This window comes from Anguilla anguilla, chromosome 7 (genome assembly GCF_013347855.1).
Source record: "Anguilla anguilla isolate fAngAng1 chromosome 7, fAngAng1.pri, whole genome shotgun sequence".
Taxonomy (NCBI): domain Eukaryota; kingdom Metazoa; phylum Chordata; class Actinopteri; order Anguilliformes; family Anguillidae; genus Anguilla; species Anguilla anguilla.
The window spans coordinates 893,244-919,924 of NC_049207.1; the positions used below are offsets into that span (position 1 = coordinate 893,244).

At 48.1% G+C, this 26,681-nt stretch overlaps 3 protein-coding genes and 1 long non-coding RNA gene across 7 annotated transcripts; 1 reads left to right on the forward strand and 3 right to left on the reverse strand.

Annotated features, from left to right (window-relative positions):
* Position 1: 1 nt before the first annotated feature.
* On the reverse strand, positions 2–7,269 carry oxa1l (OXA1L mitochondrial inner membrane protein). The gene is made up of 10 exons (XM_035424927.1): positions 7,113–7,269; positions 6,138–6,272; positions 4,869–5,178; positions 4,543–4,686; positions 3,799–3,884; positions 3,109–3,273; positions 1,900–2,004; positions 1,563–1,725; positions 1,056–1,136; positions 2–692 (listed from the first exon to the last, which is right to left on the reverse strand). The coding sequence occupies exons 1-10, from the start codon at positions 7,221–7,223 to the stop codon at positions 553–555; spliced, it is 1,440 nt and encodes a 479-aa protein (XP_035280818.1). The 5' UTR covers positions 7,224–7,269; the 3' UTR covers positions 2–552.
* LOC118231273 lies at positions 7,141–8,190 on the forward strand. The gene is made up of 2 exons (XR_004766032.1): positions 7,141–7,250; positions 7,913–8,190. It is a non-coding gene; the product is annotated as an uncharacterized LOC118231273 (long non-coding RNA).
* Positions 8,191–10,573: 2,383 nt separating this feature from the next.
* LOC118231349 (ubiquitin carboxyl-terminal hydrolase 47) lies at positions 10,574–23,652 on the reverse strand. 4 transcript variants are annotated; one of them, XM_035425061.1, is made up of 12 exons: positions 23,441–23,652; positions 22,085–22,228; positions 21,209–21,305; positions 20,525–20,634; positions 19,602–19,672; positions 18,189–18,323; positions 17,215–17,310; positions 15,791–15,919; positions 15,301–15,429; positions 14,031–14,065; positions 13,734–13,768; positions 10,574–13,516 (listed from the first exon to the last, which is right to left on the reverse strand). In XM_035425061.1, the coding sequence occupies exons 1-12, from the start codon at positions 23,463–23,465 to the stop codon at positions 11,628–11,630; spliced, it is 2,895 nt and encodes a 964-aa protein (XP_035280952.1). In that variant the 5' UTR covers positions 23,466–23,652; the 3' UTR covers positions 10,574–11,627. The 4 variants fall into 4 exon arrangements, with proteins under 4 accessions (XP_035280952.1, XP_035280953.1, XP_035280954.1 ...); XM_035425062.1 differs by lacking the exon at positions 23,441–23,652 and adding an exon at positions 22,689–23,065; XM_035425064.1 differs by lacking the exon at positions 10,574–13,516 and having other exon boundaries at positions 13,618–13,768; positions 23,441–23,635.
* A 298-nt stretch (positions 23,653–23,950) lies between these two features.
* Positions 23,951–25,179, reverse strand: zgc:194655 (uncharacterized protein LOC794380 homolog). The gene is made up of 2 exons (XM_035425078.1): positions 24,898–25,179; positions 23,951–24,596 (listed from the first exon to the last, which is right to left on the reverse strand). Exons 1-2 carry the CDS (start codon positions 25,040–25,042, stop codon positions 24,451–24,453), a joined length of 291 nt encoding a protein of 96 aa, XP_035280969.1. The 5' UTR covers positions 25,043–25,179; the 3' UTR covers positions 23,951–24,450.
* Positions 25,180–26,681: the final 1,502 nt, after the last annotated feature.

Genomic DNA, 26,681 nt, shown 5'->3' on the forward strand with positions numbered 1-26,681 from the left:
GGACTTGTAAAGTGGTTTATTTGCGGTGGAAGGCAATACAGTCGCTTTCTTACACGCTGTGTGCGTATGTGTGTGTGTGTGTGTGTGTGCTCCTGTGTGTCTAGACCCTCCAGTTCAAACACACTATTTACTGCTACTGTGGAACACCCAAACATCATCTCTCTCTCACACACACACACACATTACACACAGACTAACAAACACATAAACAGAAACCACACACAGACAAACACACACACACACACACACTACACACAGGCACAAACACACACAGACAAACACAAACACACAGGCACACACACACAGACAAACACAGAAACACACTACACACACACACACACACACAAGTACTGAATGCGGGACAAGCTGCAGGAGGCTGAGTGTGAAAATGTTCAATTAGCCTCGCCCACCACATGGAGGCAGCCAATCCCTACAAAGCATTCATAAACCACTCCCCCTTGCAGCAGGGAGGCAGCCAATCCTGGCTCTGCATCTGTACACATGCCCCCTCACTCTCTATACATTATATACAAGCTGCCCGCTCTCCAGCCCTCATCCAATCGTCTCCTCCCACGGCCTCTTTTTCCCACCCGCCGACCCTGCCGCTGCACTGGGATTGGCAGGTTTGTCTGCCACACTGGGCCCTGTAGACTGCTGCAAAGGATTATGGGAGAAGGTCTGCCTGAGAGGACCTGAAGGTAGAGAAAAAATGCAGAGAAGCATGAAGACAGTTAATCACTAATGTGCACACACACAAACACACACACACACATGCACACAAATGTTCACAAACACTCACTAATATACACAAACACAAATATACACAGAAACACTAATTCATACACTCACACTCACATGAGCAGTTACACACTAATATACATGCACACAAATAGACATACACCAACATATACACTCAAATGCTTGCACATACTAACATACACACACAAACGTACACACGAAAATACATGCACACATACTAACGTACATTTAAACATTAACGCAAACACACACGCACATGCAGGTAAAGGTGTGGTCGGTGCGTTGGAGGGACTCACCCTTGGATGCGATATCCAGGTGGTTTTTAATCCTCCTCTCTCTCTCCTCCAGCTGTTGGGCGAGCTGAGCGTTCTTCCAGCCTGACATGAATATAGCACAACATTAGCTCAGCACTAAAAGACCATTCACACAGTGCTAACAGTGAGCATTAGCACAACATTAGCTCAGCACTGAAAGACCATTCACGCAGTGCTAACAGAAAGCATTAGCTCAACATTAGCTCAGCACTAAAAGACCATTCACACAGTGCTAACAGAGAGCATTAGCACAGCATTAGCTCAGCACTAAAAGACCATTCACGCAGAGCTAACACCAGCATAGCAGAGCAGGTGGTTGGGGAACCTAAAGGTTGCAGGTTCAATCCTCAGATAGGACACTGCCATCGTACCCTTGAGCAAGGTACTTAACCCGAACTGCTTCAGTAAAACATCCTGCTGTGTAAAACTGAGAAAGGTGTGCATGTCGCTCTGCGTGAGAGCGTCTGCTAAATAAGAGCGTCACCGTACCGGTCTTTATGCTCTTAATGAAGCCCTCGGAGGGGGGCAGGGCGGAGGTGGGGTGAGTGATGCGTTCTGGGATCTTCAGCCTCTGTCTGACAGCTGGGTGTCTGAGCAGAGCCACCTGACCCAGGGAGAACAGGTTGGAGGTCAGCCAGTAGGTGAACACAGCCTGTGGGGACAAATCACACAAAATCACACTCAGCTTCAAACCGCACACACACAAACACAGGCAACCCTAAACTACACACTCAGCTTCAAACTGAGAAAGAGGGGGGGGGAGAGGGAGGGAAGGAGGGAGGGAGAGAGAGAGAGGGAGCGGGAGAGAGAGAAAGTGTTATCTGACCGTGGGGAAGTTGATGGTGAGGGGGAGGATGACGAAGGGCATGATCCTGAACACAGTCTTCATCGCTCGCAGGTTTGGGTTATCAATACCTGACTCCGCCCCCAACTGGGGGGGAGGGACAGAGAGAGAGATTATCAACATTGGACTCAAACAACAGTTTTTCCACATAAAAAGGTCACACGCAGCAGGTTGCAGATTTCCCACTCCGTTAGCGTTAGCATCATACGCGGCAGGTTGCAGATTTCCCACTCCGTTAGCGTTAGCATCATACGCGGCAGGTTGCAGATTTCCCGCAGCGTTAGCATCATACGCGGCAGGTTGCAGATTTCCCGCAGCGTTAGCATCACACGCGGCAGGTTGCAGATTTCCCGCAGCGTTAGCATCATACGCGGCAGGTTGCAGATTTCCCGCAGCGTTAGCGTTAGCATCATACGCGGCAGGTTGCAGATTTCCCACTCCGTTAGCGTTAGCATCATACGCGGCAGGTTGCAGATTTCCCGCAGCGTTAGCATCATACGCGGCAGGTTGCAGATTTCCCGCAGCGTTAGCATCACACGCGGCAGGTTGCAGATTTCCCACTCTGTTAGCGTTAGCATCATACGTGGCAGGTTGCAGATTTCCCGCAGCGTTAGCATCACACACGGCAGGTTGCAGATTTCTCGCAGCGTTAGCGTTAGCATCATACGCGGCAGGTTGCAGATTTCCCGCAGCGTTAGCATCACACGCGGCAGGTTGCAGATTTCCCGCAGCGTTAGCATCACACGCGGCAGGTTGCAGATTTCCCGCAGCGTTAGCATCACACGCAGCAGGGTGCAGCCCCAGCCTGCAGCCGCTGTGATGTAACGGCCCCTCACCGCACACCAAAGTTCACACACTTTTCCCAGAAGGCCACAGCAAACACTGGCAGCCCCCCGTGAAATGGCCGCAGGCTTGTTTTTCAGGGAGACGCAGGACCAGCGCTAAGATCCAGGTCAAATGATCTGGGCTTTAAATTACACTACTTCATTAAATCCACTGAAGCACACATCAACACAGCCGGACAAGCTGAGATTTCGGGAAAACACGCCACTGGACGCTACTATATTTTGCCGTTTGTCAAAGACGACTTTGTGAAAACTTTGTTTCTAACATGCGAATTGAGCGTGCAGTAATTTCAATGCATTTTCAGGTAGATTAGCCATTCTGGCTGCTACAGATCGAGTGGCTCACCTCCAGAATGGCAAACATAGTCCCGGTCACTGCCAGCGGAAGGATATAGAAAGGGTCAGCCGCGGTCAGGTCCGTGAACCACCACAGCCCCCCGCTTTGCATGCTGGGAACTGGAAGGTATGACATCTTCCTGAGTGCGATGAAGAAGGAGATGAAAACAGGTGCCTGGGTGCAAGAGGGAGAGAGCGAGAGAGAGAGAGAGAGAGAGCAAGAGGGAGAGAGAGGAAGACAGATAGATACAGATTGGTGAGCCATGTATTTTCACATTCACACAGATGAACCACAGTCAGACTGCTGGACAAAAACATTGAACACTGATTCAGAGAGGACAGACCAACACTGACTCACACAGACCAACACTGACTCACACAGACGTACACTGACTCACACAGACCAACACTGACTCACAGAGACTGACACTGACTCACAGAGATTGACACTGGCTCACAGAGACGTACACTGATTCACACAGACCAACACTGACTCACACAGACCGATACTGACTCACACAGACCGACACTAACTCACAGAGACCGACACTGACTCACGCAGACCGATACTGACTCACAGAGACTGACACTGACTCACAGAGACTGACACTAAGGAGTGGACTGCCTGAGAAACGTAGAGTTATGGAGAGGGAGAGAATGCGTGATGAAGAGGAGGAGGATGGCGATGAAGAGGTCTCACCTGCACCAGCGGCACCAGAAATCCCCGCAAAGGATTAACATTGTGCTTCTTCTGAAACAGCGTCATGTCAGAGTAAGCCTTAGAGACTGAGGAGGGGGGGGGGGGGTGAGAGAGAGGGGGGGTGAGGGAGGGTGAGAGAGAGGGGGGGGGGGCAGGGTTCACACTTTCAGGTCAGTTTGTTCTGTAACATAAAACCTTCAGCAGCACTGTAGCCTGACTCCAGTATGTGCTAAAACAAATACACAGTTACGCCAGTCAGAGGGGGAAAGAGATGGACAGAAGAGAACAGACAGCAAGGAGCAAAAGAGAAAAGAGACAACACTACACTGACACTTACAGGCATACAGTCAGATGTAAGTACTGACACAGTGAGGCAAAGACAGAGGTCCTGACAGTCACAGACGACAGAGGTACTGATGGTCACAGACAGTGAGGCACAGACAGAAATACCGACAGTCACAGACAGTGAGTCACGGAGGTACTGACAGTAACAGACAGCGAGCAACAGACAGACAGATACTGACAGTCACAGACAGCGAGCGACAGATACTGACAGTCACAGACAGCGAGCGACAGACACACAGATACTGACAGTCACAGACAGCGAGTGACAGACACACAGATACTGACAGTCACAGACAGCGAGCGACAGACACACAGATACTGACAGTCACAGACAGCGAGAGACAGACACACAGATACTGACAGTCACAGACAGCGAGAGACAGACACACAGATACTGACACTCGAACTTGTTCCCGCTGCGCTTGGCCTCGTTCATGCGGTTGCTCAGTTTGGTCATCTCCGGCAGCACGTTGTTGAGCTTGGCCGCTTCTCTCTGCCCCTTCACTATGACGGGGAACACAGCACATCGAGCCAGAACCGTGCCTGTGGGGGTCATAGAGCACTCAGAAACCCGAATTATGCCACACATCCCCACCCTAATAATGCCACATAACCCATTATAACGTCACAACAACCCATTATAACACCCCGAATCCAGACCCAGGCATTTGGAGCAGAATGTGCTGCTGCTCCAAGATCGGCCTCTAGGGGGTGTGCTCTCTTACCGGCAACGATGGCCCCCCACCAGGGCAGGCCCACGTCCAAGTGCAGAAACTCCAGGATGTTCTGAATCAGGCCCACGGGGGTGTGGCTCCCCAAACCCAGCTCTGATAGGCTGAGCTCATGCCCCGCCCCCTGCAGCACATCCAGCGCTGTGGGGGCAGCCTCAACCACCTGCTCAGCGATTGGCTGTGCAATTACTGGGGCGTGGTCAGCAATCTGGCTGGCATCAGGCACAAGGCTGGGGGCAGGGCCTACAGCAGAGGTGAGTGAGTCCTGGGTGGGGACGGAGGCGGAGACTGCATTGACAGGTATCTGGAATACAAAAGCAATATTGCTATGATACATACTACTTTTCGAAAGAGGCCAGATTGACCAGTTAAACAGCCCAGGTGACCGGTTAAACAGCCCAGGTAACCAGTAGAATATCCCACGTGACCAGTTAAACAGCCCAGGTAACCAGTAGAATAGCCCAGGTGCCCAGTTAAACAGGTGACCGGTTGAATAGCCCTCCTATGATGTATTTACACTCAGTCCACTAAGTCACAGACCAGCCCATTACACTTACACACCGCTGCTTTGCTCCTTCCCGCCAGCAAACAGCCCAGCCCCTTCACACATGACCTACAGCTGAAAACTGCTTGAAGGTGTCAAATCCTGTACTCCAGCAGCAACTCGATAAGCTTGAGTCAGGAGCTCAGCATGTAACAGCAGCGCCCCCTAAAGCAAGGCCGTGAAACTGCACTCTACAGCACACAAGATCAGGCTGGGTCACATGGCCACATCACCAGCAAACCCCATTGGTCAATCGAGCCCCACAGCCAGCCTGCACAACCTGTAGGTTAAGTGCACTCTGTGGCCTCAGTGTGTGTGCGTGCGTGTGTGTGTGTGTGTGAGTGTGTGCGGGAGTGTGTGAGTGTGTGCGGGAGTGTGTGTGTGTGCGCGGGAGTGTGTGTGTGTGTGCGTGAGTGTGTGCGTGTGTGTGCGTGTGCGTGTGTGTGTGATCCACGCTGAGGAGGTCTGGACACGCACTAACTGGGCATTATAAAATTGGGAGAAATAGAAAATTGGAGAAGTAAAAACAACAAATATAAATATATTTTCAAAGTTTTTGTTCGCTGTCATGAATTTAGCGATACAGAGATCTTAAGAGACTGTAATAGACAGGTAAACAGGGCGACCCGTCCAGAAGACTGAAAGCTGTAGAGCTCTGCATCTGTGCAAATAATAAAACACAGACAGGAAACTTAAACGACTGACCTCGCCCAACTCACCTGAGAACTATTGGTCCTGACTGGGACAGTGCTGACCAAAAGGAATCTTCCATTATGACGCAGTCCTGGCTTTGGCCTTCTGAGGGGACCCCTGCTTCCCCCGACAGTGTGCAGCCCTGCCTCCTGTACCAGGCACTGCAAGAGTAGAGGAGGGGAATACGTGACGAGCGATCTGTGATAAGAACCGTCCTTAATGTCGGCAGTCGCCTCTCCCGTTTCCTGCTTCTCCGTTCGCACGGAGCCACAGCAGAGAACAGGACTGAGAGATCCGACTTCCTGGAAATGACGTCCCGACTCCCTACGAAACGCAACATTCCGAAAAGAAGTAGTATTCCGGTTTCCCAACCTTGTCACCTTGTGCCCTCGTTCCAAAACTTGACATATAATGCCAAGGCGATCAATGAAATATCTGGATGAAAATGCAACCGTGAAACCAAGAGAATTTTTGTGACAAATCGTATTATGTTGCGTTTCTAAATGGTACTACTAACCTAATTCTACAAGTTGCGTCCACTGGAATATTTATGAAGCAGGTTAGACCTGGCGCTTGAGTTTGTAACTCTCAGGGGTAAAAGATACTTAAGTAGTGTGGCCTACCTGCACAATTTGGATGTGAGCAACAGACACCGAAAATAACAGCCCCAATTCATCGTCACTGCTACCAAGCAAATGCGTATTTGGCGGCCACTAGGAAAACGTGGGTGTGGAGAGTAGGCTACGGAAGAATAATGCAGCACGTTATGCGCTAGCACAGGAAGGACATTTTCGTCGTATCCGAGCAACACAGCCTGCAGATCACTGAGGCCAGCTTAGCTAGCCGTTTGCCAGCCACCTTCACGTCAAAGTCACACTCGCTGCGCACTGGGACTCGCCGTTATTATTCAAGCTCGCCGGTCACCCAGGCCTCCAAACGCTGCGAGTCACCCGTACGGGGACGCCCGGGATGGCACAAACACGCGCGCAGTACGACAGTACCTGGCTCAGCCTCTCTGCCGGCCGCTGTGCACCGGCGCCGGTTCTGTGCGACTTTCTCAGGAAACATCTCGCCAGAGAACACGAACTCGCCCTGCTCATGATTGCGGCCATATTGGAAAGATAGTCTAGACAGTGGAGGTACGGTGGGAGCACAAGGACAAAATCCTTTCCTTCCGTTTCGTAGGAAGCCAGACTGCGCTGCCAAAACGCGTTCTTAAAAGGATGTTTATGTACTTTTAAACCTCGGTTATTGTGAAACAATGATGTGCTTGAGGAAACATTTGAGGAACCATCCAAGTTTACTGATGCACGCAAGTAAATGTATTTGCTCTGACCTTCAAATAGAGAGCTCGATAATTTCACTGAACATTCGCAAATGGTATTACTGTTGGCATGGTAACATTGGACCAGGATTCTACCCTGCATATACAAGACTTATGAATTATAAGCTAAAAGTAAAATACGATCTTAAATCTGCCCAGGTATGGTTTTACCTTGTGAAATTTGCTGGTGTATTTTTAAAGTAAAACAATGATCTGACATCGTTCTCACGTTCAGAGTGTGGGTAATTTAAATGTGATCGTACTGTGTACACAATTCTCTCTGCACACAACAGCGAGCTCAGGCATTGCATGATACAGGTCACCGAACTCCCAAGCTCGGTTTTCCGGTTCATCGCTCAGGTGTTATATTTGGTTCCTTCATCTTTAGTCACTCACAGTCCCGCGCAAGAGGAGAGTTTGAAGAGTTCGTGGTTTGTTTTCAGGCCATCACCAAACAGTAACCGCCAGTTTTTTCAGGCAGCCTGGGATTCTCGTGCTGTCCTCCGCCAGTCTCAACTCGCACAGCCTGCAGGATGAAGATCTCCACAGCGACCGGCTGCCGAACTTCGCTCTTCACACTCGTTCGTACCGGTTCGTATGCGTATTTCACCCACAGAAGCGCCGTGCAACACGCACAGAAGGGACTGGAGTTCGCTACCAGCGGCTTGCGACTCCAACCACCCCAGCGCGGCTCTAATTGGCCAGCTGCACCGCTTGTTTGACTTCTGAAATAAAGCAACCATTCATATTCATAATCATCTTCATTGTTCCTCCTCCTTTGATATGAATTACATTTCTTGATAATGACATTACATTACATTACATTATAGGCATTTAGCAGACGCTCTTATCCAGAGCGACGTACAACAAGTGCATAGGTTTCATGATGTAGAGGCGCAAAAGAAACACTAGAGTGAAGTAAGGATCGTAGTGCCAGAAGTGACCACATCGATCAGGACTCCAACCCTGTAGAGTAAGCTTGTTCAGCAAGCAAGAATCCTACCAAGTACAAACTAGCACTGGAATCACACCTAATCATACAAAAACAATCCTGCCAGATACACTAACATAATCAAATTATCCTAGCTAGGTACAGTGAGCTGAACTATAGGCTAGGGAGGGGTGGGGAGAGGTGCAGCCTGAAGAGATGAGTCTTCAGTCTGCGTTTGAAAGTGGTGAGATTCTCTGCTGTTCTGACCATCACGGGGAGGTCATTCCACCAGCCAGGGGCCAGGACAGACAGCAGACGGGAGCGGGAAGTGCAGACGCGAAGAGGGGGAGGTGCCAAGCGTCCAGAGGTGGCAGAACGGAGAGGTCTGGCTGGTGTGTAGGGTCTGATGATCCTCTGAATGTACCCTGGTGCTGACCCCTTAGCTGCCTGGTATGCAAGCACCAAGGACTTAAATTTGATGCGAGCCATAACAGGCAGCCAGTGGAGGTCAGTGAGCAGGGGGGTGACATGGGAATGTCTGGGGAGGTTGTAGACCAGACGCGCTGCAGCATTCTGGATGAGCTGCAGGGGTCTGATGGCGGATGCTGGCAGACCAGCCAGTAGCAAGTTGCAGTAGTCCAAACGGGACAGGACCATCGCTTGAACCAGGAGCTGGGTTACGTAGGTGGTGAGGAAGGGGCGGATTCTCCGGATGTTGTACAGGAAGAACCTGCACGTTCGACTCACCGCCGTGATGTTCTGGGAGAGGGACAGTCTGTTGTCCATCACCACTCCAAGGTTTTTTGCGGTGGGTGATGATGACACCACAGTGTCCCCTAGGGAAATAGAAAAGTCGAGAAGTTTAGAGGATGGAGCAGGGATGAAGATCATCTCCGTCTTGCCTGGGTTCAGCTTAAGATGGTGGTTATCCATCCAGCTCTGGATGTCCCTCAGGCAAGCAGAGATGTGAGCAGAGACCTGAGTGTCAGAGGGCGGGAAGGAGAGAAAGAGTTGGGTGTCATCGGCATAACAATGATAGGACAACCCATGGGCAGAGATTACAGGACCAAGAGATTGGGTGTACAGGGAGAATAGGAGGGGACCAAGGACAGAGCCCTGGGGAACTCCTGTGGCAAGGGGGCGAGGTGCTGATACTGCACCAGCCCAGGTGACTTGGAAGGAGCGACCGGAGAGGTAGGACTCAATCCAGTCTAGTGCGGTGCCACAGATCCCCATAGCTGCCAGGGAGGACAGGAGGATGGGGTGGTTAACGGTGTCAAAGGCAGCAGAAAGGTCTAGGAGGATCAGGACAGATGAATGGGAGGCTGCTTGTGCGGCGTGAAGCGACTCATTGACCGAGAGGAGTGCGGTCTCTGTCGAGTGGCCAGGTCTGAAGCCAGACTGATAAGGGTCTAGGAGGTTGTTCAGGGAGAGAAAAGAGGAGAGTTGATTAGAAGCAGCTTGTTCAATTGTTTTGGATAGGAAAGGGAGAAGGGAGACAGGACGGTAGTTCTGGATGACAGAGAGATCCAGAGTGGGCTTTTTCAGCAGTGGGGTGATGTGGGCCAGCTTGAAAGAAGAGGGGAAACATCCAGAAGACAAGGAGGAGTTCACGAGGGAGGTGACATATGGGAGGATGTCAGGTGTGAACATTACATTATTACAGGCATTTAGCAGACGCTCTTATCCAGAGCGACGTACAACAAGTGCATTAGTTCAAGGTGCAGAGGTGCAGAAGAAACATACTAGAGTTAAGTAAAGATCGTAGTGCCAGAAGTGACCACAGATCAGGACTCCAACCCTGTAGAGTAACCTGTTCAGCAAACAAACAAACAATCCTGCCAAGTACAAACTAGCACTGAAATCACATTTGCCTAATCAGAATCAGACAAAAACAATCCTGCCAAATAAAAACTAACGTGATCGTATTAGCCTAACTAGGTACATTGAGCTAAACTATAGGCTAGGGAGGGGTGGGGAGAGGTGCAGCCTGAAGAGATGAGTCTTTAGTCTGCGTTTGAAGGTAGTCAGATTCTCTGCTGTTCTGACCGTCACGGGGAGGTCATTCCACCAGCGAGGGGCCAGGACAGACAGCAGACGTGAGCGGGAAGTACAGACACGAAGAGGGGGAGGTGCCAGGCGCCCAGAGGTGGCAGAACGGAGAGGTCTGGCTGGTGTGTAGGGTCTGATGATCCTCTGGATGTATCATTACCTAACAACGTGAGTTATCCAACAATAAATTAGATCAACATCCACCTTAGCCCAGCAAACAGTAGTTGCAGGACAGAAGTGCAGTACTGTCCAAGCCTGTCAGTATCATGCGACCAGTCAGTCATAGGTGCACTGCCGCCACCTGGTGAGCTCTGCTGACTGCGATGCAGGGGGCTCAAAGTACGAATACAGACAGATTGAGTGAAAATAATGAAAAAGACAACAAACTTAAAACACATCATTATTATTTAATACTACAGCTCCCAACTTTAACATTTTAAGAGCTGTCTTTTCAATATGAACCGGCTTTGTTCAGTTTTAATGCAAATGAATCCACCATTTCACTCCGCAGTTCATTAATTCACAGCCAAGAATATCACAACAGTCAATCCTGTATTCCCTAGAAGAGCTGATGCCTATTCTGTGATCCTCCGGGTTTGATAAAGTGATGAAAGGGACAGTTCAACACCCCAATTCTTGGTAATACATTCTGAATGCACCTACTGGTGTTTTATTATATTAAATGAAACGGTTGACATGAATCCTTATTTATACAATTTATTCAAAACATTATTTTAAACTAAATTCACATAGAAATAAACAACACAATCTCTTGTTTTTTTAAATCAAGATTTAAATTTTTAAGTCTTATTTCAGGGCTGGATTCATTGCCACATCTTCCTTCTGATCAGGAGACTGTTGCAGTGCTCATCCCCGAGCCAGTGCTGCAGGTTTGAGCAGAAGTAGAGTGGGGCAGCCGCCAGGAGCTGGAGCCATTTCTGCCTCCTCAGCAGTGGCAGCTGGAGCTGGAGCCATCATGGAGTCCAGGAGCGGCTCATCTTCCCTGAGCTGGAGCCATCATGGAGTCCAGGAGCGGCTCATCTTCCCTGAGCTGGAGCCATCATTGAGTCCAGGAGCGGCTCACCTTCCCTGAGCTGGAGCCATCATGGAGTCCAGGAGCGGCTCATCTTCCCTGAGCTGGAGCCATCATGGAGTCCAGGAGCGGCTCATCTTCCCTGAGCTGGAGCCATCATGGAGTCCAGGAGCGCTTCACCTTCCCTGACTCCTTGCGCTCCTGCTTCCACACCACAGGCATCTCTGGCATTTCCGGGTCAGCCAGCCTATCAGGCGCCGGCACAGTCTCCGTCTCCGCCGGCGTCTCTGGTGATGCGGCTGCTCCAGGAGTTGTGTCTCAGGTACAGCAGTAATCTCAAGTGTATCAGCTACTGTGGCTCTCTCAGGTACTGCGGGTATCTCAGGTACTGCAGGTGTCTCAGATACTAGAGGTGTTTCAGGTACTGCAGGTATCTCAGGTACTACAGGAGACTCAGGTACTGCAGGTGTCTCAGGTGCTGCAGGAGCTTCAGGAACTGCAGGTGACTCAGGTACTATAGGAGACTCGGGTACTGCAGGTGTCTCAGGTGCTGCAGGAGCTTCAGGTACTGCAGGTGACTCAGGTACTGCAGGAGCCTCAGGTACCACAGAAGCCTCAGGTACTGCTGGAGACTCAGGTACTGTTGGTAACTCAGGTTCTGCAGGAGCCTCAGGTACTGCAGGTGACTCAGGTACTGCAGGAGCCTCAGGTACAGCAGGTGACTCAGGTACAGAAGGTGTCTCAGGTACTGCAGGAGCCTCAGGTACTGCAGGTGACTCAGGTACTACAGGAGCCTCAGGTATTGTTGGTAACTCAGGTACTGCAGGAGCCTCAGGTACTGCAGGTGACTCAGGTACTGCAGGAGCCTCAGGAACTGCAGGTGACTCAGGTACTATAGAAGACTCAGGTACTTCAGGTGTCTCAGGTGCTGCAGGAGCTTCAGGTACTGCAGGAGCCTCAGGTACCACAGAAGCCTCAGGTACTGCTGGAGACTCAGGTACTGTTGCTAACTCAGGCACAGAAGGTGTCTCAGGTACTGCAGGAGCCTCAGGTACTGCAGGTGACTCAGGTACTACAGGAGCCTCAGGTACTGCAGGTGACTCAGGTACTGTTGGTAACTCAGGTACTGCAGGAGCCTCAGGTACTGCAGGTGACTCAGGTACTGCAGGTGACTCAGGTACTGTTGGTAACTCAGGTACTGCAGGTGACTCAAGTACTGTTGGTAACTCAGGTACTGCAGGAGCCTCAGGTACTGCAGGTGACTCAGGTACTGCAGGAGCCTCAAGAACTGCACGTGACTCAGGTACTATAGGAGACTCAGGTACTGCAGGTGTCTCAGGTGCTGCAGGAGCTTCAGGTATTGCAGGTGACTCAGGTACTGCAGGAGTCTCAGGTACCACAGAAGCCTCAGGTATTGCTGGAGACTCAGGTACTGTTGCTAACTCAGGTACAGAAGGTGTCTCAGGTACTGCAGGAGCCTCAGGTACCACAGAAGCCTCAGGTATTGCTGGAGACTCAGGTACTGTTGCTAACTCAGGTACAGAAGGTGTCTCAGGTACTGCAGGAGCCTCAGGTACTGCAGGTGACTCAGGTACTACAGGAGCCTCAGGTACTGCAGGAGCCTCAGGTACTGCAGATGACTCAGGTACTACAGGAGCCTCAGGTACTGCAGGTGACTCAGGTACTGTTGGTAACTCAGGTACTGCAGGAGCCTCAGGTACTGCAGGTGACTCAGGTACTGCAGGAGCCTCAGGTACAGAAGGTGTCTCAGGTACTGCAGGAGCCTCAGGTACTACAGGAGCCTCAGGTACTGCAGGAGCCTCAGGTACTACAGGAGCCTCAGGTACTGCAGGTGACTCAGGTACTGCAGGAGTCTCAGGTACTGCAGGTGACTCAGGTACTGCAGGAGCCTCAGGTACTGCAGGTGACTCAGGTACTGCAGGAGCCTCAGGTACTGCAGGTGACTCAGGTACTGCAGGTGACTCAGGTACTGCAGGAGCCTCAGGTACTGCAGGTGACTCAGGTACTGCACGTGAGGGGCCTGGCTGGTAGTTTGGAATGTCCCCTGTGGAAAAGTGATACTCAGCTCCTGCAGTCATGCTGTGGATCTGCCATGTGCTCTGACTGGTAGAGTATTTCAGTTTCATTCTGTCCTACTCGCTGACATGATAATGTCATATTAAAGTGCCCTTATAAGAATGTATCAGCAGTGTAAAGGTGAGGAGTATGCTCACAGCTGTGGGTTTGGAGACAGAGTGAAAGGGCCCATCCAGAGTACTTACTTTTCATGTACATAAGCAAGTATGCATTCTCAGACCTGCAGGAAACAAGACGTTTCCTAATTTAGACATGTATTACAAGGAATAAATGTGCATCTAGACTGATAACTTAAACATATTAAACACAGAAGATGAAAAAACATGCTGCCAACATGACTGCTTGTATTGTGCGGAGGAGAATATCCAGATTCCCCTGCATATGATGAATGACGCACTGCAAATTCCTACACCCCAGTTTACACAGTAAGTGCTGAAAGAAAGCTGCATAATCAGGACTGAGTAATACAGAGAGAGTTTTACCTCATGACCTCCCGTGAGCTAGGCTGGCGCTCATGCTGTAGGGAGGAAACGCATTGTGTAAATACTTGTGTAAAACCACAACCACTACACGCAGGACATGGGTCACTGCACTGGGACAGCTACAGGGAACAACACTGCAGATACAGGAAGCAGCTCAGCAGAAACAGGAAGCAGCTCAGCAGATACAGAAAGTAGCTCAGCAGAAACAGGAAGCAGCTCAGCAGAAAAAGGAAGCAGCTCAGCAGATGCAGGAAACAGTGCAACAGAAAAGGGAAGCAGCTCAGCAGATACAGGAAATAGTGCAGCAGGAACAGGAAGCAGCTCAGCAGATAAAGGAAACAATGCAACAGAAACAGGAAGCAGCTCAGCAGACACAGGAAACAGTGCAACAGAAAAGGGAAGCAGCTCAGCAGAGACAGGAAATAGTGCAGCAGAAACAGGAAGCAGCTCAGCAGATACTGGGAATAGTGCAGCAGAAACAGGAAGCAGCTCAGCAGATACAGGAAATAGTGCAGCAGAAACAGGAAGCTGCTCTGTGTATCTGAGATGCAATGCATGCTTGAGACATGCGGCTACGCTGGCACTACAAAGCAAGCAGCAGCCTTTCCCCAGTCTCCCTGAATCTAATTTCTTGTAAAGTTGCTTTACTATGGTTTGGAGTATAGTTTTGCTCCAAATGTAGACGAATTGTAGCCTACTGAAAATAGGAAAGTAAATTGAGCCTTACCCATTAATTCAAAATGGCTGTTTATACCAGCTAGCATACAGTGTTTGCTGCAGCACACAACTCCGCTTGCCTCAAGTTTTTAAAGTTGTGTACAGTGTTACATTGTGAACTAGGGGTGTCCAATCTTATCCAAAATGGCCAGTGTTGGTGCAGATTTTTGTTTTGTCCCAGCACTAAGACACCTAATTCTACTGATTAGTTCTATTTGATTGAGGACTGTGATTGAATTGGTGCAAACAGTGGCACATGACAGGCTTTGAGCAGCTTATGGCTGATTTTCATGTGCCGTCCCACAGTAATAATAACTCAGTCTAAGCACAAGACAGTCTAAGCACAAGACACAGTCTAAGCACAAGACAGTCTAAGCACAAGACACAGTCTAAGCACAAAGCATAGTCTAAGCACAAGACACAGTCTAAGCACAAATACAGATCAGTAGCAGCGGTGACTGAGTCTCTATCTCTACAATGTTAAAATGAAACGGCCAATTGCATGAGAGGCCGCCGAATATCACAGTGGGAGCACAAAAGCCACAAATCTCACCTTTCCAACCCAGGCATCATCAAAACAGTACCAGCTCTGGGTCTCATAGGATCTGATATGTGCTACGTAGTGCCCTCCTTTGTAGGTTCCTTGGTGGTCAGCGATGGCGTAGAGGTCATATGTGTGTTTCTGAGGGAGACCATTAGCATGGAGATTAGCCCAAGTTAGCAGGGTGATTAGCCCAAGTTAGCACGGCGATTATCCCAAGTTAGCACGGTGATTAGCCTAAGTTACCACGGCAATTAGCCCAAGTTACCATGGCGATTAGCCCAATTTAGCACAGTGATTAGCCTAAGTTAGCACGGCGATTAGCTCAAGTTAGTACAATGTTGTGTCTGCCTTACAATGCTTTACCCAGCTAAAATGTATTCGTGGAATCTTAAATATGTCATCTTGGTAAGACTCAGTGAATAATAATCTCTGGTTATTTAAATTGACTGGAATATGCAGCTTGAAGTTTGACTCTTACTGCATTGTTACAAATAGCTACCTCCAACTCCAGTGTCAATGGAATCTCCACACTTCTGCTGTTCTTCACATAACACATCCAGTTGTAATCAAATTCAAACCTCTTCAGGTGCAGAGTCAGAACCTGGGGGTACTGTTCCATCTCGCATCTCTGCCATAAGAGCACACACAAGTTGTCATATACTCATGGCCACTAGGTGGAGACATACAACAATCAACGCCACTGTGCTTTCTAGAGACAGTACTTCGCCCACACTTGTCGATACTGGATTATACTCATCCATAATTATAGAAATTTATGCTATAACATATGTGTAAATATTTCACAAGATTTTATACTATTTATAAAGAACTTTTCAAACTGGATGTTCAAAGCACTTTCCAATTAAATATATATATATATATATATATATATATATATATATATATATATATATATATGTGTAAGGAATAAACCATGACGGGCTGTCCCGTTATTGGAAAATAATGTAAGACGGAGGTGGTGATGCGGCCGAGGCGAAGCCGAGGGTCGCTTAACCAGCCCCGAAGTACATTATTTTCCAATAATGGGGCAGCCCGGAGGGGTTTATTCCACTTATACAACGGGTTACCAACAATTACTATATATGGTTTCTTTTACATTTATAGATTTTTATCAATTTAATCATCTGAAAGTGAAATATTCTTCCGTGGGTGTTTGGGCATACTATTTTACCATTGTCAAGCAAAACTCTGGTTGGTAGTTCTATTTGCACCGTTGTTAAGCAAAAACCTCTGGTCGTTAATTCTATGAAAACAATGATTCTATCAAGAAAAAATAGTTCCTTCTTGTTTTCTACCATACAATTAGCACCAATTTCGGTCATTTTTGTAATTACATTATTTAATAAAACTGCATGAAACCATAAGTCAATCAAATTCATCTCCCTAGCACTGTCTTGCTTTTTAAATGGTGTGGTCGCGCAGTGTAGACATAACGTCTTTCTAAGACCCTCTGAAATGGGTTTTGAATGCCCGTTAGCTTTATGGTAGGTTCGTCGTCACTTGTCACCTAGCCAATATTAAAATTCTTGGTTTTAGGTCAGAATGGTCTCATGGCATGCTTGTTATCCACGCTAGCTAGCTAGCTAACTATTGAATTGTATTCAAAACAGCAGTTACTATAAACGCAAACATTCACAAAAATACGGATGAAAATACGTCACGTAGCCATGAGTTAAATGCGGAACGCCTATTCTACTTCAACTGCAATGTTGAAGATTGCACTAGTTTGTAGTTATCTTGCATAACACTAGTTATCTTACATAAATGCTGACAGGCAATATGGGCACAAGAAAAAGCTCACTGTCTGGCTGGCAGCCAATAACATAGCAGGTCCACTGTTGGGCTGTCAACCAATAAGAGAGCAGGAGAGAGTAGCCAATAAGAGCGGGAATGAGAGCTCACTGTTTCTGTGTCTGTCTTCTCCTCACAGATGTCACAGTACATCTGATTGTCTCCATCTAATACTGAAGATGTGAAAAAGGCATCCAAGCTGTCCACCTGGAACACACCCAGAGTACACACTGAGACACACCCAGAGCACACTGAGACACACTCAGAGTACACTGACACACCCAGAGCACACACTGAGACACCCAGAGCACACTGAGACACACTCAGAGTACACTGACACACCCAGAGCACACACTGAGACACCCAGAGCACACTGAGACACACTCAGAATACACTGACACACCCAGAGCACACACTGAGACACCCAGAGCACACTGACACACACCCAGAGCACACTGACACACCCAGAACACACACTGAGACGCCCAGAGCACACTGACACACCCAGAGCACACTGACACACACTCAAAGCACACTGACACACCCAGAGCACACACTGAGACACATCCAGAGCACACTGACACACCCAGAGCACACACTGAGACACATCCAGAGCACACTGACACACCCAGAGCACACACTGAGACACATCCAGAGCACACTGACACACCCAGAGCACACACTGAGACACATCCAGAGCACACTGACACACACTCAAAGCACACTGAAACACACCCAGAGCACACACTGAGACACATCCAGAGCACACTGACACACCCAGAGCACACTGAGACACATCCAGAGCACACTGACACACCAGAGCACACTGAGACACACCCAGAGCACACTGAGACACCCAGAGAACACTGAGGCACCCAGAGCACACTGAGACACACCCAGAGCACACTGAGACACACCCAGAGCACACTGAGACACACCCAGAGCACACTGAGACACATCCAGAGCACACTGACACACCCAGAGCACACTGAGACACCCAGAGCACACACTGAGACACATCCAGAGCACACACTGAGACACACCCAGAGCACACTGAGACACACCCAGAGCACACAGGTTCTTACCAGGCTGTGCTGTTGCAGAGATTCGTGGCTGAGCTGGAGGGACAGGGGCAGGACGATGAAGGGAGAGAGGTCCACGCTGGGCTCATGCTGTCCCCGCACACACACTGTGCTGTTCCTCAGCCTGCCCTGGAACATCTGCACACACACACACACACTGTGCTGTTCCTCAGCCTGCCCTGGAACATCTGCACACACACACACACACACACACACACACTGTGCTGTTCCTCAGCCTGCCCTGGAACATCTGCACACACACATACACACACACACACACACACACACACACACACACACACACACACTGTGCTGTTCCTCAGCCTGCCCTAGAACATCTACACACACACACACACACACGCACATACTGTGCTGTTCCTCAGCCTGCCTTGGAACATCTGCACACACACACACACACACACTGTGCTGTTCCTCAGCCTGCCCTGGAACATCTGCACACACACACACACACACACACACACACTGTGCTGTTCCTCAGCCTGCCCTGGAACATCTGCACACACACACACTGTGCTGTTCCTCAGCCTGCCCTGGAACATCTGCACACACACACACACACACACACACACTGTGCTGTTCCTCAGCCTGCCCTGGAACATCTGCACACACACACACACACTGTGCTGTTCCTCAGCCTGCCCTAGAACATCTACACACACACACACACACACGCACATACTGTGCTGTTCCTCAGCCTGCCTTGGAACATCTGCACACACACACACACACACACTGTGCTGTTCCTCAGCCTGCCCTGGAACATCTGCACACACACACACACACACACACACACACACTGTGCTGTTCCTCAGCCTGCCCTGGAACATCTGCACACACACACACACACACACACTGTGCTGTTCCTCAGCCTGCCCTGGAACATCTGCACACACACACACTGTGCTGTTCCTCAGCCTGCCCTGGAACATCTGCACACACACACACACACACTGTGCTGTTCCTCAGCCTGCCCTGGAACATCTGCACACACACACACACACACACACACACTGTGCTGTTCCTCAGCCTGCCCTGGAACATCTGCACACACACACACACACACACACACACACTGTGCTGTTCCTCAGCCTGCCCTGGAACATCTGCACACACACACACTGTGCTGTTCCTCAGCCTGCCCTGGAACATCTGCACACACACACACACACACACACACACACACTGTGCTGTTCCTCAGCCTGCCCTGGAACATCTGCACACACACACACACACACTGTGCTGTTCCTCAGCCTGCCCTGGAACATCTGCACACACACACACACACACACACACACACACTGTGCTGTTCCTCAGCCTGCCCTGGAACATCTGCACACACACACACATACCGACACCTGTGACAGGTGAGGACTGAGACTGTTTTAGATGAATTACCTGTGACAGGTGAGGACTGATTCTGTTCAGAATCCTCTGAAAGTATTCTGCTGCATCCTGTTGTTCAAAAACTAGAAAAATTCACGAGTCATTTAACATGAATTGGATCATTGTGCAGTTTTGTCATTCAGTTTAATTCATGTAGCCTGTTAATTTAGCACCAGATGACAACAGTGCATGTATGTGTGTGTATGAGAGTGTTTGTGTGAGAGAGAGAGAGTGTGCGTGTGTGTGTGTGTGAGAGAGAGAGTGTGTGTGTGTGTGTGTGTGAGAGTGTGTGTGAGAGAAAGAGTGTGCGTGTGTGTGTGTGCATGTGTGTGTGAGAGAGAGAGAGTGTGTGTGTGTGAGTGTGTGTGTGAGAGAGTGTGCGTGTGTGTGTGTGTGTGTGTGTGAGAGAGTGTGTGTGTGAGAGAGAGAGAGAGAGTGTGTGTGTGTGAGAGAGTGTGTGTGTGAGAGAGAGAGAGAGAGAGAGAGAGAGAGAGAGAGTGTGTGTGTGTGTGTGAGTGGGAAGGGGTTGAAGGTAGCCATATCCCTCTTTTTAGGAAGGTGCTTTACTGAATGTGAACACTCTTACTGTTTGACGAGCCTTGATTGCTTTGTGTGTTTTTGTGTGTTTGTCTTCATGTGTCATACACCCACAACGGTGCCACAGTGACTCACTAAAGTGTGTTTGCCATGGTACGCAGACACCACTAGAGCTAGAAATCCAAGTTACACTGAAATATCTGTCTCCATCAATGTGCCTCAAGACCATTCTTTATTCTCTAAACATGACTGGCTGATGAGAATGCTTGGGCTACCAGGGCTTATGCCTAAATGGCTACATCCTAACTGAGCTAAAACATACACGAGAAGAGTCTGACCAATGAGTGAAATAGTGATGGACTCCAGCTGAGTTTTTGGAGCTCGCTACGGTCACTGACCATTTCGGATGCCGAGAGTTTGTGCAAATCCCATAGTGCTGCTCTCAGCTGTCTTCAGACCAGCAAATATCTTCTTCAACTGGAGCACGAGCCCATCCTCACACTCCTCCCTGCAGAGAGAGCTCTGTTTACCCCAACAAACAAGCACTGGGTAATGATGCCAACCAGCAGACCCTGCAGACCAGGGCTGGGGACCCCACAAGACCCTGTGGCTCTCCAGGACCAGGGCTGGGGACCCCACAAGACCCTGTGGCTCTCCAGGACCAGGGCTGGGGACCCCACAAGACCCTGTGGCTCTCCAGGACCAGGGCTGGGGACCCCACAAGACCCTGTGGCTCTCCAGGACCAGGGCTGGGGACCCCACAAGACCCTGTGGCTCTCCAGGACCAGGGCTGGGGACCCCACAAGATCCTGTGGCTCTCCAGGACCAGGGCTGGGGACCCCACATGACCCTGCAGGAGTACCTGAGCTTTCATTGACTTCTATCAGCTAATATTGAGGTTTCAGTGGTTCAATCGACTAATACTGATCTTTTGGTGCTTCCATTGGCTAATATTGAATTTAGAGTGATTTCTATTGACTGATTTCAATGTTTCACTGAGTCCTACTAGCTAATACTATAATGATGGAATACATCACATATTTTAACTGCTTTCTCGGGAGGCAAAGTGTGCGTTCCCCTACCGCTCCACCGCCTCTCTGAAGCTGCGGGTCATGTACAGCATCTGCAGGACGGTGTTCAGGTAGCAGGTAGCGCCCAGGTTACGCAGGCCCCTGTAGTCTGCAGTAAAGCACCAAAACATGAACGAGAAAATCAGCTCATCTGGCCCCATGTTCTTTCATTAAACATCTCCGAACAATTCATAACAACCTTTATAAGCATAAAGGCTATTTAAGTTCTCTTAACCCTCCTGTTCTGTTCATTTTTTAGGTACAGCAAAAATGTTCCCGGGTCAATCCCCATACAGGGGGGGTTTGCAAATACATGAAATGAACCATTTTCATTTAAAATGTTGATTACACTAATTAAGGCCAGTAGAAGAAGTTTCATACTGAAAAAATAATTTTAAGTATTTTTCCTAGATTTTCAAACTTTAAAAAGGGTCAATTTGACCCGCAACATAACAGGAGGGTTAAAGGGTATTCATGCACACTTGCAAGGTGTACTGACATTGCACTGACAAGACAAGCTGACCCAGGGGGACTCATTCCATATTTCTGCAAACACCTTCAACACCTTTCTTCATTTTAATTAAGCTTTTTAAAAAAATGCTGTTAGTTGTGTCACAGATTTGTTCAGATTTTGTTAATGACATCACACATGTAGCATGGGCTGTTTTGCTTTGTGTTTTATAAGAGATGCATATAGTCATTGAACTGGTTGTTAAGAAACTTAATTCACTCAGTTTAACGTACAGCTGCAGTCTCTCCAGGATTCCACACCAAAACCTCTGGCTATAGGTTGTGGGTTCCAACCTCTGCTCTGCACCACTATCCAATGAGAGGAGACCCCACTCTACGGCACCCTGGCCTCCCCCATCGAGCGCAGTCTGTGCTTACAGATGTCTGGGTTAGTTTCGCAGCTGTCCGGAGCCTGAGGCAGCCTCTGGTGTGTGTGAGCGGCGCGGTAGCTCTCTGTGTCTGCCCCGGTCTGCGCATCTCGGGCTTCAGCGATGCTGCTCGCGTCCACGCTGCTCGCGCCGACTGCAGGGAAGAGGGCCGTTATTCATGCCCAGGGAAACGCACAGGAGGAACAGAGTTCAGTGACTGAGTGACTGAGCCGTGTCTCCGCCTCTGAACTTTCTGATCTGAAGCGACTCCTGATTTACAGGTGACGTTTAAGCCGCGTTACCTTCACCAGCAGGTTCGGGTAATAGAAGGAAGTGATTGCGGAGTTTTTAGATTCATGCTAACATTTCCAAACAAACTATTTCCTTTACTTAGATAATGCTTGGATAATAATTGGTTGACTAATTCAGGTAATTAACATGGGGAAATTTCTGAACTTTTGTGAACAAAAATAAAATAAAATAAAACTCGACTTGTTTGGCTAAGAAATCCATCGAGCAACGTTGGCTCTTACTACAGCCAGATAAATAAACACAATAAACAAATAAATAAATAAGCCGAGCACGTAGGTTACACCAAATTAACAACAACCTACCTTGCTACACGCTGACGCTGTCACCAATGAACTACATATAGCCTACATATAGCTACAGTTCAGTGGTTGTCAGAGATCTATAATGTGGCTATTCCAAATTTTCAAAGGTTCCTTTAGGTGTAGGCTACGTGTAGGCTATAGCCTATTAAAATATGGCCTGTCGTTAACTGTTACGATTCACATTTAAGGAACTCGTTCACTAATTAACGAGCTGCTTAGCAGACGTTAGCTAGCTTCTCTGACTAGCAAGACAAGTTAAGAGACACAAGTGAGATCTAACTTGTCGATTATATAATAGTAAAAAAGTTTTCATTGTCGCGGCTTAAACCACAACATGGTCTAGTCCTCGGCGCGGCTGAACTATAGTCTTGAGTTACTGCCGATGCAACCTTATCCCTAACTACAGCTGCCTGATGCGATGAGAATTCTTATTAGGCTATTTCCCACAAACTCCATGCTTAATTTCTTTAAATCGGACATCCTACCGAAACTAGTTTCAGGACATAACATTACCCAGTTATCTTAAGAAGGGGGCAGTGATGTAGTTGTTAATATTCTAGTCTTCAAATGCTTTTAAAAGTGTGAGTTAAAAGTTTTGGTTTTACGCCGTATGCCTATTGTCGTTCAATTTAGGCTCCAATTCAAGTTCGAAAAAGCTTTCCTGTGAGGCCCATGAAATTTAGCTGCCTATAGCAGTTTAAATCAATTAAGAAAAGAATGCGAGCGGTAATGTAAAGTTTGATATAATTCACCTGCGTCTGTGCGAAAATCTCCCATCTCTGCGGGTGTCCCTGGGTCCAGGGGGTTGCGTTATTGGACGCCGGAGCGAATGAATCGTGCCCACTGAGCCGCACGGTTGAGTTGTCGGGACAAACAACATTTGCTTTCGCTTTCATCTGCTATAGCGAGAGTATTCCTTTTATGTAGTTCCCGTGCAAAGGCTGAGTTGTTGTAGGTTATGTATCGATATCGAATCGCCTGATATCCGACCGCTGGCATGTGTAATTTCGTTTAGGTTACGAAACATTTCAGTTGTGTAGTATAGTTAATCATTTAGAATATATGGCTGTTCCTTTGAATATGTGCTATATGGTGAAATATTAAAAGTTTTTTTGTTTGGTTAACATATAATCTGTGAAGCTAGGGTGTGCACACTGACGGGCAGGGTGTACGCTTGTTTTCCTGAAAGCGCTCGCCGGACTTCAGCCGTTTCAATCCCTCATTTAAAAGACCTTACAAGAAGAGAAAGACACTCCGACAGGGACATTTTCCATTGTCTTTATTAGTTCGGAAGTGATTTATTAAGTTGTTACTGCATAAGCATAATCATTGAAAATGTAAACAGTGTTGAAGATCATTCCCCCAGGGTGTTTGCTTTTGCTCAGAGAATTGTTTTAGTAATATTCATGGAGCAGACTACCTTTATAAAGTGCAACATTCGCATTGTACTGCACATTTTACATCAGTTATATTTTGTGTTTCACCGTAAAAGATACTTCACGTCACACCAACTCGCTCTGCAACGACACCTCTGCTCAAGCTCTTCGCTACACTCGCCCAACTCCTTCAATACGGCTCGCTGCCGTGCATTCATATGGTAGTACGAGGAATAACGTTTTACAGTATAATATATAATGCAGCATTCACGGAGCGCTCTTAATAAAAGAGAAATCAGGTTTATATCCTTCCGAAATGCAGCGCTCCTGCTGCACGTTCATGAGCCGGAGGGGACGCAGCGGAGGGCAGGTTCGGCTTGTCCGGGTCAGGAAGTACGGGCACTCTGTCCTCCGGGCAGTCTCAGGACCATCTGGATGACGGATTTGTCCTGGATCCCGTACTCGGACAGCAGACCCGAGTCATCCATCTGCTTGGTAGTGAAGATCAGCCGCAGATCTTCCAAAGTGTCACCTGGAGGGGGCGATCACACAGCCCCGAGCGCAGATATGCATTATTATTAATAAATACAGTACACATTTTAGATTGATCCTCAGATGCCAATATATTCCACCCCAACTGTATTTATATGGGTTATAAATACACTCTAATAAATTACTAACAAATAAAATGTTACTTTACAACCTAAATATTTCATATATGATGAAGAAAAAAGTGTTTTTGTGATGTGCATGAGTTTACAGGGGTTTACAGGACTGCCTGGAGGACAGATTTATCAGCGCAGAACTGGGCCAGCGGCGCTTGCGGTTGCTACCTGAATTCCCCGGCATTTTCTCCGCAATCTTCTTCTTGAGCTGCAGGACCGTCATGGAGTTCATCTCTTCCTCTGAATGTCCCACATCCACCGTAATCTTCTCCCCCTTCAGACCGTTAATAATGAGCTGGTATATCTTCCCCATCCTGTCAGGCGCTGGAGCTACACTGCTGCCTCGGCTGTGTGTGTGTGAAAACTGTGTTTATCTGCGTGTATACATGTATCTGTCACACAAACTTTCACTTTCACCCCTGTGAACAGCCTGTAAAGCTTCATGCGTCATGACCAGGAAGGAACAAGACCTGTAGAGTTCCATGTGTGAAGCCTTTCATTTGGGTTCAGAAGCACGTTTTTAATAAATACAAAAAAATCACTTTCCTTTTCTGAGGAAACCAGAATTTCGGATCAATAAATCTGAATGGGAGGAAGAATAAGGAATGTGAAATGTTTTTTTAATTATTTTTATTTGCGTTGTAGAAGTAGTGGCAAGGGTCAAATTCAGAACTTAGTAAAAGATCAAGATAAATAACGGTAATTAAACAAAAACAGAATAAAATACATGCGCATGATGTTCTTTCAGCGTTTATCTTTATGGGAGTCACCTATTTACAGGAATGGCTAGGTGCTTTTGAGAACATGAGTCAGCATTCTTGAAGAATGGCACACACACGCACACACACATTCTCACACACGCACACAAATACATGCACACGCACACACACACTCAGAGGTTGCAGGTTCAGTTCTACTTTGAGACACAGCCGGGTATGTAAATAAATACACAGCTATGTTAGTGGGTGGCATTAAAATTTAAGTGGAGGAACTTGCTAAAATGTAAAGGATACACTGAGGCAAAGCTCAAAATGAAAAACTCAGCTTGGACAGCAGCACTAGATTCCTCAAATATTTATTACTGCTGCTGGGAAAGGATAAGATATTTGAGACGAGTTTTAGAGCTTAAATCACGAGACCAATCTCCCGACATACACAAACAGCCAATCAGCTTTGTTGCTGGGTAAATTCATCATCTTCAGGTTAAGCCAGCCAATCACAGCGTCCACGGCATTCCACCATGCACACATAGAGATTGTGCATGCAAATGACATCTCTTCAGGGTCAGAATGTAAATCACAGGAATCCGATCAGTCACAAAATAAAAAAATAGGATTAATCTTTCATCATTTTCTCAGAATAAAAAATGTAATGTTGAATGGCCCAAAAGTGTTTTTATAGGGACGGATCTGGTGTTTGATTGTTGGCGGACAACAGAATCCGAAGAAGTCGTTTGATATTAATCCAGAGTTACAGTTCAAATGAATTTAAGATTCCCTGGAGAAAGACGTGCTCTTCAGATGAAATTCTAAACCCTGTGCTTTCTGTGTGAGTGTGTGTGTCTGTGTGAGTGTGTGTGTCTGTGTGTGTGTGTGTGTGTGTGTGTGTCTGTGTGTGTGTGTGTGTGTGTGTGTCTGTGTGTGTGTGTGTGTGTGTGTCTGTGTGAGTGTGGTGTGTGTGTGTGTGTGTTGTGTGTGTGAGTGTGTGAGTGTGTGTGTGTCTGTGTGTGTCTGTGTGAGTGTGGCCCCCCATCAGGGACCAGGAGTCCATCAAATCAATTTTACCTGTTCAGCGTTTTCTACAGAAAACTGTCACAAAGACCCTGTACAGAGTAACAGAATTGTAAAAAAGGGCAAAAACCTACCCTGAACCCTCAATTAGCAACACATCAGGTACAGAAACTCACCAGAGAGGCAAACTCTCCCATGAGGTGGGCATGCATGTGTTTTACA

Excerpts from the sequence above, each read along its gene's own strand:
- oxa1l (XM_035424927.1), bottom strand. The coding sequence starts at position 7,223 with ATGGCCGCAATCATGAGCAGGGCGAGTTCGTGTTCTCTGGCGAGATGT. Across the intron at positions 6,273-7,112 it reads CGGCAGAGAGGCTGAGCCAG|TGCCTGGTACAGGAGGCAGG; the intron begins GTACTGTCGTAC and ends CTACTCTTGCAG. Across the intron at positions 2,005-3,108 it reads CTATGTTTGCCATTCTGGAG|TTGGGGGCGGAGTCAGGTAT; the intron begins GTGAGCCACTCG and ends CCTCCCCCCCAG.
- LOC118231349 (XM_035425061.1), bottom strand. The coding sequence starts at position 23,465 with ATGGGAGATTTTCGCACAGACGCAG. Across the intron at positions 15,920-17,214 it reads AGAAGACAGACACAGAAACA|AGATGCGAGATGGAACAGTA; the intron begins GTGAGCTCTCAT and ends CTCTTATGGCAG. Across the intron at positions 14,066-15,300 it reads ATGATGCCTGGGTTGGAAAG|CATGAGCGCCAGCCTAGCTC; the intron begins GTGAGATTTGTG and ends TCCTCCCTACAG.
- zgc:194655 (XM_035425078.1), bottom strand. The coding sequence starts at position 25,042 with ATGGGGAAGATATACCAGCTCATTATTAACGGTCTGAAGGGGGAGAAG. Across the intron at positions 24,597-24,897 it reads GAAAATGCCGGGGAATTCAG|GTGACACTTTGGAAGATCTG; the intron begins GTAGCAACCGCA and ends CGCCCCCTCCAG.